We start from the raw sequence: 16,278 nt of genomic DNA on the forward strand, positions 1-16,278 counted from the left end.
AGATCAGATTTGGTACACATTATTTTTATGATTTTGATTTTTTGGGGTTTTTCGGAAATCCATTTAGGTTTTGGTTCGATTTAAATAAAACTCATAATCCCAAATACCGTAAAACAAGATCTTTTCGATATTTATGTCGGGTTCGACCAGCTCAAATTCATTTTTATTGGGTCTAATTTGGTTCAGATTTTCAGAATCAATTTATTAGCGCAGCCCTAATTCAAATGAGGTATTTTTAACATGGCGTCTAATGATTTAAAAAATACACTTTTATTGAAAAATATGTAAAAATTACAATCATAAAAATGTCAATCTTAATCTGACACACTATATAATCAAACAATATTTTTACTAACTTTTACTATTTTTCAGGTTAAAATATATTGGTTAAATATTAATATTTAAAATTAAATATATTTTGTAACACCATTCTCATTCTCTCAAAAGCAATGTGCACGTACAATAATATATATATATCTCATTTAATTAATGCAGATTCAAAAGTATACACCTTATTTAATGAAAGGCAAATTAACACCTTATTTAATGAAAGGAAAATTAACAGAAATCTTTATATATAAAGTTAGTTTTTTCTCTTCTTATGACAAGTGGCAAGGGGGTTTGATGACATGTGTCTTTCATATATTTTTTTTTTTACATTTTAAGTCGTTTTTCTTATAGATTATTGGAATTTAGCGAAGAACTTTCTAATTATGCACAATTTACTCTTTTAATATTAACTATATTTGTATAAAATTTGATAATTTAATTTATTGGTCACTAAAATTCAAAATGAATAAAAAATAAATAAATAAAATAAATAAATAATTTTAAATATTTTCTATTATTTTTGTTATTTTACCATTTTCTATTATTTTATGAGGAGAGGATTCATGACGAGGAAGAAGAGAAGCATGACGAGCAAAACCAAGATAAACTTATGTATGCAGACTCCCAATCACAACAGGAGACGTATGATTCGGGAAGAGGCGGTCGGTATGGATATCGAGGAAGAGGTCGTGGTAGATTTTGATATCAACAAAACAGATATTATAGGCAAGAGAGAGAGACGCATCAAAGATTGAGTGTTACCGATGTGATAAGATAAGTCACTTCGCTCAGAACTGCCCTACAACTTCCACAAATAACCAAACTAATAAGAAAAAACTAGAATACAACGCATAATCTAAACCTACAACTTCCACAACCAAAAGAAAAAAACCAAATACTATAGTAACACTAACTCAATAAAAGTTTGGAGCCGGAAAAAGATCAACAAAGAAACTAACTTACCTCATCTTACCAATAATATCATGGATAGAACAAGCAGATGTTAGAAAAGATAAAAAGATATTCCTTCTGTTCCAAAATATTTGCTGTTTTGAGTGTATGCACAAAAATTAAGGTATACACTTTTTTCTAAAAAAAAACATTAAAAATATAAACCAAAATTAATTCATCCAATCCTTAAAAATAAATATAAAGCATCACTGGTCACACAGTTTTCAATAAAATTTAAATTAATATAAAATATCAAAACATCATCTATTTTGAAACATCATAAAATCACAACCACCAGCTAAAAGGTAAGAAGCACCTCACAAACTAAACAAACACATACAAGACTATCATGCCAGCGAAGAACCACAAAGCTCTAAGTAGAAGAGACCAAAGCTCCAAAGACTAACTCCGCACACCTACACCAAGGAAAGTAAGAGAAGAAAAGAAACAACCTGAGGGAGGGAGAATAGAAGCCTACTACCGAAAAACAAGAGATCAAACTTTAGAGTAGAAATAACCCTCCAAGCACACAAAGCATACACAAAAGAAAACACTATCCAAACCTAGAGTAGCAAATATGGCGAAAAAAGAGCTACCAGAGAAGCGAGCAGCTGCAACAAGATGAGAGAACAAAGATAGAAAAGGAGACGAAACAAAATCATCAAACCGTGGAGCCATCCTCGAGCTATGAAAAAGAGCATAGAAGTCAGATCACCAAAAACCAGATCTTGAAAACCAAGACGATCAGAGACTATCGACGGCAAGTAACGAGAGGAAGACAACATCAAAGACAACTGAACTCTGACCCAACCCAACGAGATGTAGTTCCTAAAATTAGCCAAAATCTAAAAAAGAAGAGGACCAATATTGACCAAAACAACCTACAACACAGTGAAAAACAACCACACAATTGGGAATTCGTAAGCATGATCTATAACAAATACCAAATAATATCACAAGAGATGAATGTGAGGAAGAACAAGAACACAAAGGTGAGTCTTTTCTTAGTGATAGCGAGAAGCACCGCACACCGGAAAGGTAAGCGAATTACATAGATGGAGATGACTCAGGGTCAAAATATGGAGAGTGGACAAAAAACATTTTAAAAGAGTAATGTTCAAAAATGTGACAAATTAAAATACAATTCTGACGCTAAAACCATCAATCTTAAAATTAACAAATGCCTAAATGCAAAGTTATTAAAATTCAATATAATTTACATTAGAAGCTCACTTCACCACACAAGTGCTATTATACACACAACAACACATTATTGAAAAACAAACACATAATATATTAACATATTACCTAATACTACATAACACAATAAAACATCAAATAATTCTCTTTACAAATAAGAAAGACCACTTAATTACATCATCCAAAAAATCATATCTAACAGCAATAAAATAATATCCCGCGCGAAGCGCGGACACCCTTCTAGTGGTTAGTAAAGTTACCATTTACCTTTTATGAATAAACCAAGAGAGTAAAACTTGATCCGATAATCCAAAATAGCCAATCTGAATCCGAACGTCAAGGCGTAATACGGTCACTTTCTAAGCCAGAAGTATCACTTTCTCAACCAATCGTAATCTTTTTTTTTTGAACAACCAAACAATCGTACTAATAAAAATCACTATATACGATTTGATTAACTAACAACTATGATATAAGCAGGTTAATAGGAGGTATGTGAATAATTTAATGAAATGGACAAAAAAATGACTAAATTTGCTATTAATGAAGTTTCTAGACAAAGAGTAAAATTGAATGGCATTCCTTAGAAATACCACAGAAGACAAAGGTTTTCTCTATATAATAATGTTCATATATTGGTCCTGTCGCGGAGGTTTAGTGGTTTCCACCAGAGGAGGAGTTGCCCTGTTGGTCTATGCCATGGATCGACGCTCATTTAGTGCGAAATTATTAGCTCCACATGTGGCCACGCGGATATGGGTTCTTGCTTACGGTCCATTTGAATATCCGGGAGAGGATCCATCCGTGTATTGCACCTTCCACCCGGAGGTTAAGTCTGTGTCTTTAATAGATCCGGGTTTAACCTTTTTATTTTCAAAAAAAATAATGTTCCTCTTTTAATTAGATAGATTAATTTAGCAGACGAATTCCTCCGAGAAAAAATTTTGCTTGCTGACCAAAAAATGAAGCAGAAAATAAAAACTTGCAAACCCCTTGGAGAATAAGTTACGGATGAAAGACCAATACTCTACAAGCAAAAGTATAAGAAAGACCAATATTTGAACAAAGTAGGAAACAAACGCAGCTTTATAAAAAAACTCAAAGGAAGGAAAGAAAAAAAAGACAATGGGATTGATAAGAAGCTACTTCTTCTTCGTATTAGGAACCACCGGCGGGACTTATATAGCGCAGAGCTACAACGTTCCAAACGTTGAACAAAACTATTTATTTTTATCAGTGCTAAAATAAAAAGTAATTCTACATTTTGCAATTTTTTAGATTTGAATACCTTATTCATATCTAAAAATAAAATGTAATCATAACCAATTTTTCGCTAAATATTTTGAAAGAAACACATAAAACAATTAATTATTTTGTTACATTTAAAAAAAAAGGAAAACAATAAAAAAATCAAAGAAACCTAAGTAAAACAAATCAGTAAAGTCTGATGTTGGATGTTGGAGCTATAGAAACCTCTAACCATTATCTTGGAGCTACACAAAAATATTTTTTTTTTCTCTCTTGAAGGTTAGGGTATTATTGTTCTCTCACGTGTTAAAATAAAATAAAAGATAATTCTACAACCAACTATCTAAACCAATTATCACACTGCTTCAATATAAGAGAAAGATTTTTAGTGAGTTAAATTTATGTTGTTGAACTATTTTAAATCTCAAAATTGTCCTAAAAATATATACTGAATTCTTTTATTACCATTGAAGTTAAAACTTAATTTTATTATTTCTAATTATTATTAAAAATTGCAACATTGTAAACATAATATATATTTCTTTGTATAATTTTACTATCCGCAAAATTGTGGGCAGTATATATAAAGAAGAGTTTCATTACACATTAGTGTGTCACGTCATCAATTCGTTCAATCTGGGTGCGACAAATGTCCACTACATCAAAATTCAGCATTTCATTTAACAAAATGAAGGGGAATTTGTGGGCTTCTGTTAATCATAAGCATTAGAGCCCAAAACCGAGAGGCCCTTTAGTCTTCATCACCTTCATGCCGCAACTATGGTTCGTCTTCTTCCTCGAGGCCCCTACCTAAAAAACTTCTTCTACGTTCTCACACACCTTTGATGGTGTTTCTAGATATTTGGATGACTGTAATCGATATGAAGAATCTCTTTGTTTGTCTCCACTCCCGTTGTTTAGACTTCTATTCTACTCAACCGAAAACCGCCAGAGTTATATATTCAGCGCCATTATCTCCTTTTTAACTCCATAAACCAACATTAAGCACGATTTGACATTGATTGTGAGTTATCCCTCTTCACTTGAACATCATCCTCTCAATCTGTGAAAACACTAAAAACTTCTCATTGTTTACGGACACCTCGGCAAATCTCATTGTTTCTCCAAATACCCAAATTCTCTTAATCATACATTAGGTTTGATTTTGATATGTTTACGTGGAACTAGGTTTTCACCTCTTTTCATTTCCTCACTCTTCCTTCCGCCACGTCATCAAATAGGATTAGGAGAGTCTGACACATGTCTTTCTTTTTTGCTTTAGTTTTGACTGCATATGGGCTTGGCTTCAAAGTTAATTTGTTGGGCTTCGCTCGTATCTGTTTGGGCTATTCAAAATACAAAACCTAGGCCACATAATTAAACTCATTTTCTTCAAGAATGGTCATCGATAACTAGGGTTCATCGTGTTCGTCAACTTTGATAATCTCTGATAATGGAGTATCGGGAGAGTTATTTGAGACAGATCATCATGACAATTTCCTCGATTGATCTGTCTTCGTGTCATTTCGTCTCTATTGCTTCTCCCTGGAACTGTTACTGGATGAACTGGTTTGATGCTATTAACCATCTTCTTAACTCCATCGAGCCACTGCAACCACATTCTTTCATTCAATGCACCTTATATCTCGTCCAAGGCGGTGCATCTTAAGCTATTAAAAGATGAGCTTTCATTCCGTGGACATCAGCCTCACAAATCCTAATAACCCTTGCAATTATTTGCTTTCTTAACTCAATATTGATGTTTGTTGTTTACATTAACCATTTATAAAGTTCGATGATTCTCTATAGAAGATCAACCAACCGTTGGTACACAAACAAAAAGAAGAAGGTTTTTTAGTTGAATTAAATATGTGTTTTTGAGAAAAAAGATTATCAACAGTTCAAAACCACTCTAAAGTGCCTCATGAAATGAAAGTTGCCGTCTTTAGTAACTGATTAGGAATTAAAAAAAAACTTACCACTGATATTCCCTTTGCGAGAAGAAACTGTTCAAGTATCATCCGAATAAGCTCCACGTCGACCAGGAAGTCAAATAGCTCAGGTTTGTCTGCTCATCCAAATACATGTATTGAATCTCGGTGATGAATTATACATAAATCAAGGTTATCACTTATAGATGTTTTCATATATTCACTAATTCATAAGTACAGTCAAATGCCTAAAACAGAACTAAAACTCTTTCGCATGAGAAATCTCATAAACAATTAGGATTTACAAATATAAAAGATAAGAACAACAATAACAGGCAATCAGCACTTGGTTCATGTATCTTCATGAAAATAGTCTTTCTAACCAGGCTGAATTGTCCGTAGCTGAATAAGTTTTAAAACCTAAAGATCAGAACCCTCTCTTAATTAACATAGGTTCACGTAAAGTGTCAATTATTCTTTATCGGCTGAAAATCCCACTACAATGCTAAACATATTTTACGGTTGTTTCTTTTAAAGCCTTGATTGTTGAAGTTAACTAAACATGGGATCCCCTATATATGTTAAAAAGTGTAAAGCTAATTTTCGTCTTTTGTTAAACAATTGTTATGTTTAGTTGGAAATAAAAGGACTGACAAAAATCTGAAATGGACCAAATGGCCAAAAAAAATCTCATACATCCGAAAAAATTACATGGACCAAAAAGAGGAAAATGACCATTTTGCTCAATATGGACCATTAGATTAGATCATCTCTCTTATAATGTGAGCCGTCGATCTTCAGAAGAAAAAAATGAGATAATTACAACAATGCCATTAACAAAACTCATCTTAGCCATCAGATAGTCCCTCTGTGTTATAATCTGAGCCGTCCGATCTCCCCATTAAATCTTTCCTTCTCTTTCTCGCCTGGGTCCCACCATTATTTCCAATTTAATCAGTCTTCTTCTTTTTCATTCCACCCTCAACCACACTCAGCCACCACGAAAATTCATTCCATTCACTAACCAAAGTTCTCTTCTTCAACTCTTCATCCACAAACCTGTAAGTATGTTTCTTAAGGTCTTTCTACGGCTTAGGACGCCGTGAAACAGCACATGTACGTCGTCCTTGGTTCTAAAATCGTTTGGTAAGTGTATACTCTCTCCCTCTCTTTTTCTCTCACTCTTCTCTGTCTTTTTTTATTTTTTTAATGTTTTATGTTTCAGTTTAGTCACATAATATGTATGTTAACGTTATGAGTCATATTATAAGTTTTAAGAGAAACCCCCAAATTAAAAAAAAACACGCTCTCTCTCCCAAAACCCTCTGACTCCTTGAAGAAACCCTAATGCGGCGGCTCCTCCCCCGGCGTCCGCGACACTAGAGGCGTCGGAGGCTAATCCTTCAACTCTCCTTCTCTTTTTCCTTTTGCCTTTCTGGTACCTTTCCATTCCTCGGTGACATACTTGCTGTCTCTGGTGAGTTTTAACGGTGGCTAGTGGCTGTTCTGACCGCGGCGGAGCAAGATCTGGTCATATCGAAGGCGTATCTGGAGCGGCAGTGAGTCGAGTGAAGAGGTGGTCACTGGTTGGGTCGGCTTTTAGGGTTCTACTGTCGAAGTTTAGTTCAAGCCGTTTTACTTTGGTCTCGTCGGCTCCTAGTGAAGAGGTGGTGGCGTGTGACTGTTTGCTTGACACTTTGGCTATGGATTTGGAGGCTAGTCTCAACTTGCCGACCACTGTTTCAGATCTGCAACGAAGGGGTTTGTGTGGTGACGTTAGGATCTGTCTCGGCGTGGGAGATGCTCTATGTCTTCTACCGCTCAAGTCTTCCTCTGGAGGCACACCGAAGCTCGTATGGAGGTGTGTTCACCGAACTTTCTCTCGTGATGTGTGTACTGTTCTTTCCGGAGACCGTAAAGAATCGTCTATGGTTCGGTCAGAGAAAGGAAAGGGTGCTTCTTCTCTGTTCAAGCAGTGTTGTGACATAGACGCGAAGTCGCCTGATTAGGAGGAGTCATTTCTTCGGTTCTCAGAGATGAGTCGTGACGGACCTTTCTGCTTTTTCGAGTGGTATGTGGGAGAGCTCGAAGGACCAATGGTTATCATGATTAGAGGCATGGTATGCGCAGTACCAATTATTATTTTATCTGGTAGTTGTGCCACTTCTTCTGTTTTTCAGGTTCAAGGCTGATCGTTAATGGAGACATGACCTCAACCCGGTTTTCCCCAGCTATGAAAATGCTGTCCCGAAGCCCTCAGATACATGGAGAGGAGTAAGCGATAGTTTGGCGTTGAAGCAACTGCTCGGCCTAATTCTTTCAATCTCTAATCCAGTTGCTAAGAGCTCTAATTGAAGACCTCTCTCAATAGTGAGAAGAAGTTCCTTTCCGGTGATGAGGCAATGACCGAGTTTAAAAGTCTAATTAATAGCTCCATTCGCTATGTGTTTTCTTAGAATTCTCATTATTGGTTTTTGCAGGCAAAGGATATGTTTTGTATTCTGGGTTTTAGTTGTAGAATTTAGTGGTTTAAGAGACGGTTCATTCCGAGTAGTGGGATGAACTTGTTCTCGTAGTGGTGAAAAATGAAATATCTGATTTATTCGGGTAGCGTAGGATCCTTCTAAGTGTTCCTAGGTGATACTAGATCCCGATATTGTATCTGGGGTGAAAATCTTGTGAGGTTGTAATCTCATTACCATGAATTGGTTAATGAAAAGTTAAAGTTGAGCCAAAAAAAATAATGTTGTTAAAGTATGAAACATGATATTGTAGAATAAATCGATTTTGCCTATGGTACAACTGGTACAACTTTTGCCTATGTATCAAACAATACATGTGATACTTGTATAGCTGGTCCAACTATGTCTTATTTACAAGACTAGTGATACTTATATAACTAGTACAACTATTCAGGTTCCGAAATTTAAATATTCCATTGGGTATTGCAGATGAACAAAAACAATTAACTAACCAAATTGGTAAGTATTTAGATAGGTTCGTTTTTATTTGTGATGATTTTTTTTTTCTATGGAAATTATCACACCATTACATAAGTTTGCATGATTTACCTTATACTTTTAATGTTTGTTAACTTCTTTGTCCACATAATTTTTGGAAAACGTACATGAAATGTATTTTAACAAAATTAATGATTCCATTGTATCGGGGCAAATGCATATAACATAAAGAAGTGGTACAACTTAGGTAAGTTTAATTTTTATATGGTACAATTAGTGTTTTTAATTTCACTGCCAAAGTACAACTATGTACAAACCAGTACAACTCAAAAACTAGTACAACTATGTATAAACTGGTACAACTCGAATACTAGTACAACTATGTTATTTCATTTTGTATTGTGCATCACGTTTTAAACGTGTATGATGTTTTAAACATTCTGGTTGAACATTAATGTTGTGTAGTTGTAATGGGTGTGTCATTCTTGAAAAATTGTGTAGTTTAACATGTATTAGTTGTACCTAAATACCTGTAATTTTAAACTCAACACAAATTTTTTAACATTCCTCCAAAAGCAACAAGTTAAACATCCTAAAATAAACATTGGTTTTAACATACAAAAACACAAAGGTTTTAACATCCAAAAGAACATAAGTCTCACAAACATAAGTTATAAGAAAGCCGAGAACAACATAAGTTTTCAAAAGCTATTCCAAATAGCTCACTTTGGCATGAACAGATAAAAATGGTACAAGTGATGTGTTTATATTTTCACATGGTAGAACTCAATTTTTTTAATTTTAAAGCCAAAGTACAACTACATTCAGTATGATACTAGGTGTACTAATTATACTTGTCATACATAATCCTTTTTTTCGTATAAATTTTTGTCTTATAGGCTTTTATACTCTTGATGAAAATACAACAAACATTGGTATGTTACAGTGGCGGAGGTAGAGAGGAAGCCTGTGGGTCAGTTGACCCACATCAATTTTAAAATTTAAGTTAATTTAAACATAAAATTATAATATATTTTTGATTAATTGGTTGAATTTTAGTAGTTTGACCCCCTTAATAAATAGCCAATTTTGTATACATATATTTCTTGATCCTAGTGATTTATTTTCCTAGCTCTACCATTGGTATGTTATCTCTTCATATCGAAATATGCAAGTTTTGCCATATCCTTTTTGTATATGTGTTTACATTTGGTCAATTTCTTATCTTATTTTCATAAATGCTTATGCATACTCTTCTAAATGTCTTTTCACTACAGGAAAATCCCTTATTAGTAGCGTCGGATAAGCGCTACCGATTTAAATCGTAGCGGTCTTAGAAGCGCTATGAACCAACACGCAACCAAAAATAATAGACTTTTTGTAGCGGTTTTTTAGAATGCTATGTAATCTTATTCTTTGATAGCGGTTCGTCTCTGCAATTATTTTATTTATAATTGCGGTATTTATTTGTTACTATAAAGTTATATGCTTGCAAATTTTGTGTAAATGTAGCGTTATTACTTTCGCTATTGACTGATGTGCTATATATTATGGACAACGAGAACCAGGACAGTATTGGTGCAATTTAATTAACGAAATTAAAAACACTAAAATATCAGATTAAAAGCCAAAGTATCATACATAATTCATAAAAAGATATCCAACAAACTCTCCTTCCCCAATAACAACCTCTTCCTCTACACACCAATCCAAAATCTGACATCCACGGCCCCCTTTGTAAACATCAGTATTCACTTCAGAGGTAGACCCAACTTCAACTCTCCTTGATTCAGTCAAGTTATGAAGTTGTTCCTGCAAGCCACGAACTACATCCACTAGTTCTGCTTGTTTGGCCTCAAGCTTCATGACGTGTGTGTCTCTAGCTGCCAATATAGCTAACTTTGATGCAGTAATCCCTCGGCCTAGACCTCTAACTCTTCCTGGTCTGTCTTGTCCTAAGACTTTACTCACAGCATCTTCTTTAATATTCGTGCTAGCAGTGGAGTCGAGCTCACTATCAATTGTTTTGATTTTTTCCTGTTTCAAATATGTGATATGAGTTAGAGAATATAAATATAGTAAGACATCACATGAGAAGTTTATTGCTCACAATGGTTTCTTCAAATTCTGGTCTCGCGGGTCTCCCATCTTTATGTGTGTGTGCTTCAATCCAAACCTTACTTCTAGTAACCTTTTCAGGCTCCTTGCTCTGCTTCTTCTACAATTACCAGAAACAGAAAATGCCAGATTAGGCTATTTAATTCACTACAGATCTTGTACACTTTATATGACAGAAACATACCATTTTATGAGTTAGACGAACCATTCCTCTGCGTCCTGTAGTGTGCGGGATCTGACTCCTACGCAATTCCCTGAAGTGGGCACTTGTTTTCTTCAAAAGAAAACCAAAGATTAGGCTTCGTTGTCTCTATACACACATATAACATTAGAGAAAATATGTATACATAAGCAACCTTAAAATCTTCTCCTTTCTTGCTCTTCACCCAATTTAGCCAAGTTGCCAAAGAGGGAATATTGCTTGGTTTTAAGTTAATAATTTTTTCCCTGCTACTTATAGCACGGATATTGGCCACCAGCCGTGATTTTGATGCCCTGAAGAGACCACCCATTTGTTTTATAATAGCATCCTTTTGCCATTGTTCTTTCAAGTTGAACCTTGCCTACAAAAAAATCAGAAATTATCACTTATCATTGCCATGTCATGCTACTGGTTACTTGTATAAACATTAAATAATACCTGAATTTCCTCCCACATTGTGTCTCTTGTAAGTTCATCGAGTTGCCTCCAGTCTTCGAGTAACACTGGTACATGCTCTCTCACAAGAATACCCAGAAAGGATGAAAGTAGCACTGAGCCATCTCCAATATGCTCACCGAGAGTGTTAAATTCAATGTCGATCTTATCCTCAGGATTTTTAGCAACTCTACTCAATCTGGTTGGTCCTCTTCCTCTCCTCGACTTCGGCTTTGAGTTATGTTCGTCCTCTGCAGCTTCTGGAATTTTTTCTTTATCTTTCATTAGCACAATAGCCATCTGGTCCTCTGAATTCAGATAACCTCTTGCAAAATATCTTCTTCTCATCCTTCGTCAACCAATAAGAAGCTGGAGGTAGGTATGTCCTTTTTCCACGTACCTCAGTGTGTAAGGAGCTGCGAATCCCCATATCTTCTAAATCTTGTCTAGCTTTCACACCATCTTTTGACTTCGCACTATGCATCAACATGGACAGTATGGCGTCAGACACATTCTTTTCCACATGCATTACGTCAATGTTATGACGTACCGGCATATCCTAATACATGAAATAATTAGAAACGGTTAGAACGTGGTAAACATATATATATATATATATATATATAGTTCAATCACAGTGATATTGAGAAAGTACTACCTTCCAGTAAGGTAAGTCGAATAGAATTGACCGTTTCTTCCACCTCCATTGGTCAGTATCTTCTTCATATTCTTCACCTCCAATCTCATCATCTTCATCCACAGTAGATTTTCTCTTCTTGCCTTTCTTCTCTAAAGGTTTTCCAAAATCATTCTTCAAGTCCTTGAGCATCTCAAATATGTCAGATCCGGTTTGAATTCTGCTTGCAGTCCCTTCCTCTACAGTATTGTCAAACCATGCTTTGCGGCGTCGGTAAGGGTGCCCTGGCCTCAGTCGTCTCCTATTGCCCAAATAAACCATCTTTCGACTAAATTTCAACCACCTGAAAGGTGTATCCTTTCCACATACAGTACACGCCTGTTTCCCTTTCACTTTACAACCAGCAAGTGTCCCCAAACCTGGATAGTCGCTGATAGTCCACAACAGAATAGCTCGGAGTGTGAAATTCTCATTGGATAATGAGTCATATGCCTGTATACCTTCATTCCACAAGTCAATCAGATCATCTATCAATGGAGCAAGATAAACGTCGATGTTGTTGCTTGGTGCAGCTGGACCAGGGATGAGGAGACTCAACATTATGTTCTCTGCCTTCATGCACAGACTGGGAGGCATATTGTAGTTTACCAAGAAGACTGGCCATGTGCTGTACTTTGTGTTCTGAATGGAAAAAGGATTCATACCATCTGTAGATAGTCCAAGGCGAAGGTTTCTCGGATCAGAAGCAAACTCTGGCCATTTATCATTAACCTGAGCCCAAGTCAGTGAGTCCACCGGGTGTCGCATGGTATCATCTTCACTACCATTGCTGAAATGCCATTGCAAATCCTTAGCCATCCTCTTTGATCTAAACATCCGCTTCAGTCTTTCTTTGATAGGAAAATACCGTAGTACCTTTGCTGGAATCCCAATCTTATTTTCCCCCGTACGCTTATCAACTTCCCATCTTGAAGCACCACATCTTGGGCAGCTATCCATATCCTCATACTGCTTCCGAAAAAGAATACAATCATTCTTGCAAGCGTGAATAACATCATAACCAAACCCAAATATCTTCAGAAATTTCTTGATGTCGCCTGTGGACTTTGGAAGGACATTCCCTTGAGGCAGCATGTCTTGTACCAATGTCAAAATCTGATCAAAATAATTCTCTGAAATCCCACTCTTAACTTTTATGTGATACAATCCCATGATTGCAGATATCTTACTGTAGTTGGGACAGCTGGAGTAGAGTGGAGTTTCTGCATCCTGCAATTTCTTCTTGAACTCAGAGTCTTCTTCACCTTTAAATACTTCTGGTTGCTCTCCGGTTTGTGGATTGTCTTCAGCAACAGAGAATGCAGTTCTAAACAACTCGTATGCTTCTAAGTGGTCAACACTTTCAAACTCATCTGTCTGCGTCTTTCTTATCTCTCCATGAACGCTCCAACAATCATTCCTCTTGTACTTCTTATCCATCCCCCTTATGACTAAATGCTCCACGACTGTGTTGAGATTTTGGTGACACATGTTCCGACAGTCGACACAGGGACATGAGATTTGAAGAGGATTACCCAACCTCAACGCTGACTTATTCACGAAATCAGTTGCCCCCTTTTCATAATCATTGCTGGCCCTGTAATATATCAAGCAAGCATAAAAGATTAAATAAACTTCAATTGCAAAAACTAATTTGCATTTACGAAATAGTCAAGCGTAAAAGATTTGAACATACCTTGGAAGCCAAACCCAGGACTTGTCCATATTACAGCTCCAATTTCACAGTGTCAATGCAAAAAATCGAGATGGTTTTCGAGAATCAGAATCTAATAGAACAAAAATCGAGAAACAGAAAAAAAGAACCCTAATTTTTTTAAGAAAGAAACATGAAATTAGCTCGACGAATCTAAACCCTCTAACCCTAAATAACGAGAACGAACAATCGCTAAGATTGACGAACCTTAATTAGAGCTTATTCTTCGGCTACCGAGGAGGAGAGTGACGGAAATCTCAAAAACTGAAAGTTTAGAGGAGGAGATTGAAACGAGAGGGAGAAAAAGATGAAGACTGAAAGTTCAATGGAGACTGAAAGTTCGATGGAGGGAATCTGAAAAAAATGAGAGTTAGAGGGAAAGAATGGTTCATGAAGCTTCTATGGAGGGAGTCTGAAAATGGCTTCTAATTTTCGATAAGTCTTAGGCGCTCAAACTAATTACGTTTCCGCGCTTCACATAGGTAGCGTTTGTTTCAAAAAAGTGCTATTGATAACTAAACGCGAGAAACTCGTTTTTCTGAAAACTTATCAGTAGCATTTAGAAAAAGCAAAACGCTACTAAAATATAAACCGTAGCAAAACACACTTAAACGCTACTATATTATGCTATCACTACCCCAATTTCCTGTAGTGTTTTACCGCAGCTTTCCGGCTCCACGGCTACTTTCTTCGGCTTTGTGACCAAAAATATGATGATGATTTTTCGTTAATGGTACAACTAATATAACTAATACAACTTGTAAACAAATCATTTTCAAATCAAATATTATTGAAAATAAACCATTTATGTATTTTGACAAATTCAATCGGAGAAAGATTAGACCAACATGTCTCAGTAGTTCCACATCATTCTATCTTATAGCATCATTCACACACTGGAAATAAAAAAACCAAAGTATCACCATAATAATTACAAAGTTATACTAGTTCTAGTTGTACTAGTTATACTAGTTTGATTTGTATTAGTTGTACTAGTTGTACCAGTAATACTATGCGTTTGTCTTTACATGAACTTGAACATAAAACACTAAATTTGATTTCAAATAAGATAGAATTGATTAAATATGACTATTGGTTGAGATAAGAAAAAGAAAATCAGTAAATATTTGAATAATTTTTTTGATTTTTTTTTAAGTGAAGAAGTTAAAGAAACATAAATGGAGGAAGACGAAGATGAAGAAGAAGAATTTGGGTTAAAATCCGGGTCGGGTTATTGGGTCAGATTACGGGTCGAATAGTAATGACAATGATAGTAAATAAGTCTATGTTTTTTTTTGGTTTTTTAGTCATTTACCCTTGTTTTGTATTTACATTTTAATGTAAAATAAATAAAAAATAAGTGAGGGCCAAATCAGATTTTGTTTGACCCATGTGGTCCATCTGAGAATTTGATCCGAAATAAAAAATAATGTACCAAGAGTCATAACTCGAGTCCTTAGAGCTGGAACCATGGAATCAAGAGAAAACGCAGCAGTAACACTCTTTACCCTTGCTAGCCGATCGAGAATAAGATCATAATAGACGGTGCGTTACTTGCGAAACTGGACCTTCTCGATAACGGGTCCACAAAAAGGAAGAAAGATGCAGTGACATCATTGTTTTTTTTTTTTGAGTGAATGTTAAATTTGTTTTCATCAAAAAAACATTTTTATATCAAGTGCAGCATGAATTTAAGCTTTTTGTGGAACTACTATGCATACATGAAGAGATTTTTTCTTTATTACGAAACCAAAAACTCAGGATACCCTCGAGCTTCTTACTTGCACACTTGGTCATAAGACTGAGTTTGTTTCTAACATTCTTCTCCACCATTTTCCGAAGCACCTGCCAAGACATATGTGAATATCCATGCCTTATTTTGTTCCTCTTTCTCCACACTGCATAAATCGCCCCTTGCAAAGCATATCGAAGACAAAAGTGTTTCACCTCCCCATGACTCTTGTCTGTGATAATCAACTTGATCTCATTCCATTGTGTTGTGTAGGCAATTTGAAGTATTCCTTTCGTGAGAAATTCTCTTACATGAGATGAATAGATGCACTCAAAGAAAAAGTGATCACGCGACTCCGAACTGTTATTGCAGAGAACGCAGCTTGTATCAACGCCTTGATTCAATCGTGCCACTGTGTCCATGGTGGATAGACGATCTTGCATTGCTAACCAAGTGATGAAAGAAAACTTTGGAGTGGCTTGCGAGAACCACACCCCCGTTGCCCAAGTGACATCATTGTTCGATCTATTGATCATGGAACATAGGTAGGGCGATTACAGCTAATATAGCTGCTGCATTGGTTAAGATGCGTAAGTATTGATGAAGCTTGGACAATACTCTCAAACCGTACAAGTAACCTAAACAATAAATCCAAGATTGTCAAAGCGAATATTTTACAGGCATTTGAAAGGTATTCCGAGACGGATCAAGCCAGAACTGAGAGAATGTAGCATTGATATTGCTTTCGCTGTATAAGAGACACACTGAGACACTGGTCTTG

General features: G+C 35.7%; 2 protein-coding genes across 2 annotated transcripts; both read right to left on the bottom strand.

Moving 5' to 3' along the window:
- Positions 1 to 10,255: 10,255 nt before the first annotated feature.
- LOC106323899 lies at positions 10,256 to 11,651 on the bottom strand. The gene is made up of 5 exons (XM_013761946.1): positions 11,379 to 11,651; positions 11,095 to 11,301; positions 10,923 to 11,012; positions 10,731 to 10,838; positions 10,256 to 10,657 (listed from the first exon to the last, which is right to left on the bottom strand). The coding sequence occupies exons 1-5, from the start codon at positions 11,394 to 11,396 to the stop codon at positions 10,256 to 10,258; spliced, it is 825 nt and encodes a 274-aa protein (XP_013617400.1). The 5' UTR covers positions 11,397 to 11,651.
- LOC106323900 lies at positions 11,650 to 14,400 on the bottom strand. The gene is made up of 3 exons (XM_013761947.1): positions 13,748 to 14,400; positions 12,034 to 13,648; positions 11,650 to 11,934 (listed from the first exon to the last, which is right to left on the bottom strand). The coding sequence occupies exons 1-3, from the start codon at positions 13,774 to 13,776 to the stop codon at positions 11,650 to 11,652; spliced, it is 1,929 nt and encodes a 642-aa protein (XP_013617401.1). The 5' UTR covers positions 13,777 to 14,400.
- Positions 14,401 to 16,278: the final 1,878 nt, after the last annotated feature.

Source organism: Brassica oleracea, chromosome C2, assembly GCF_000695525.1.
Source record: "Brassica oleracea var. oleracea cultivar TO1000 chromosome C2, BOL, whole genome shotgun sequence".
NCBI lineage: Eukaryota > Viridiplantae > Streptophyta > Magnoliopsida > Brassicales > Brassicaceae > Brassica > Brassica oleracea.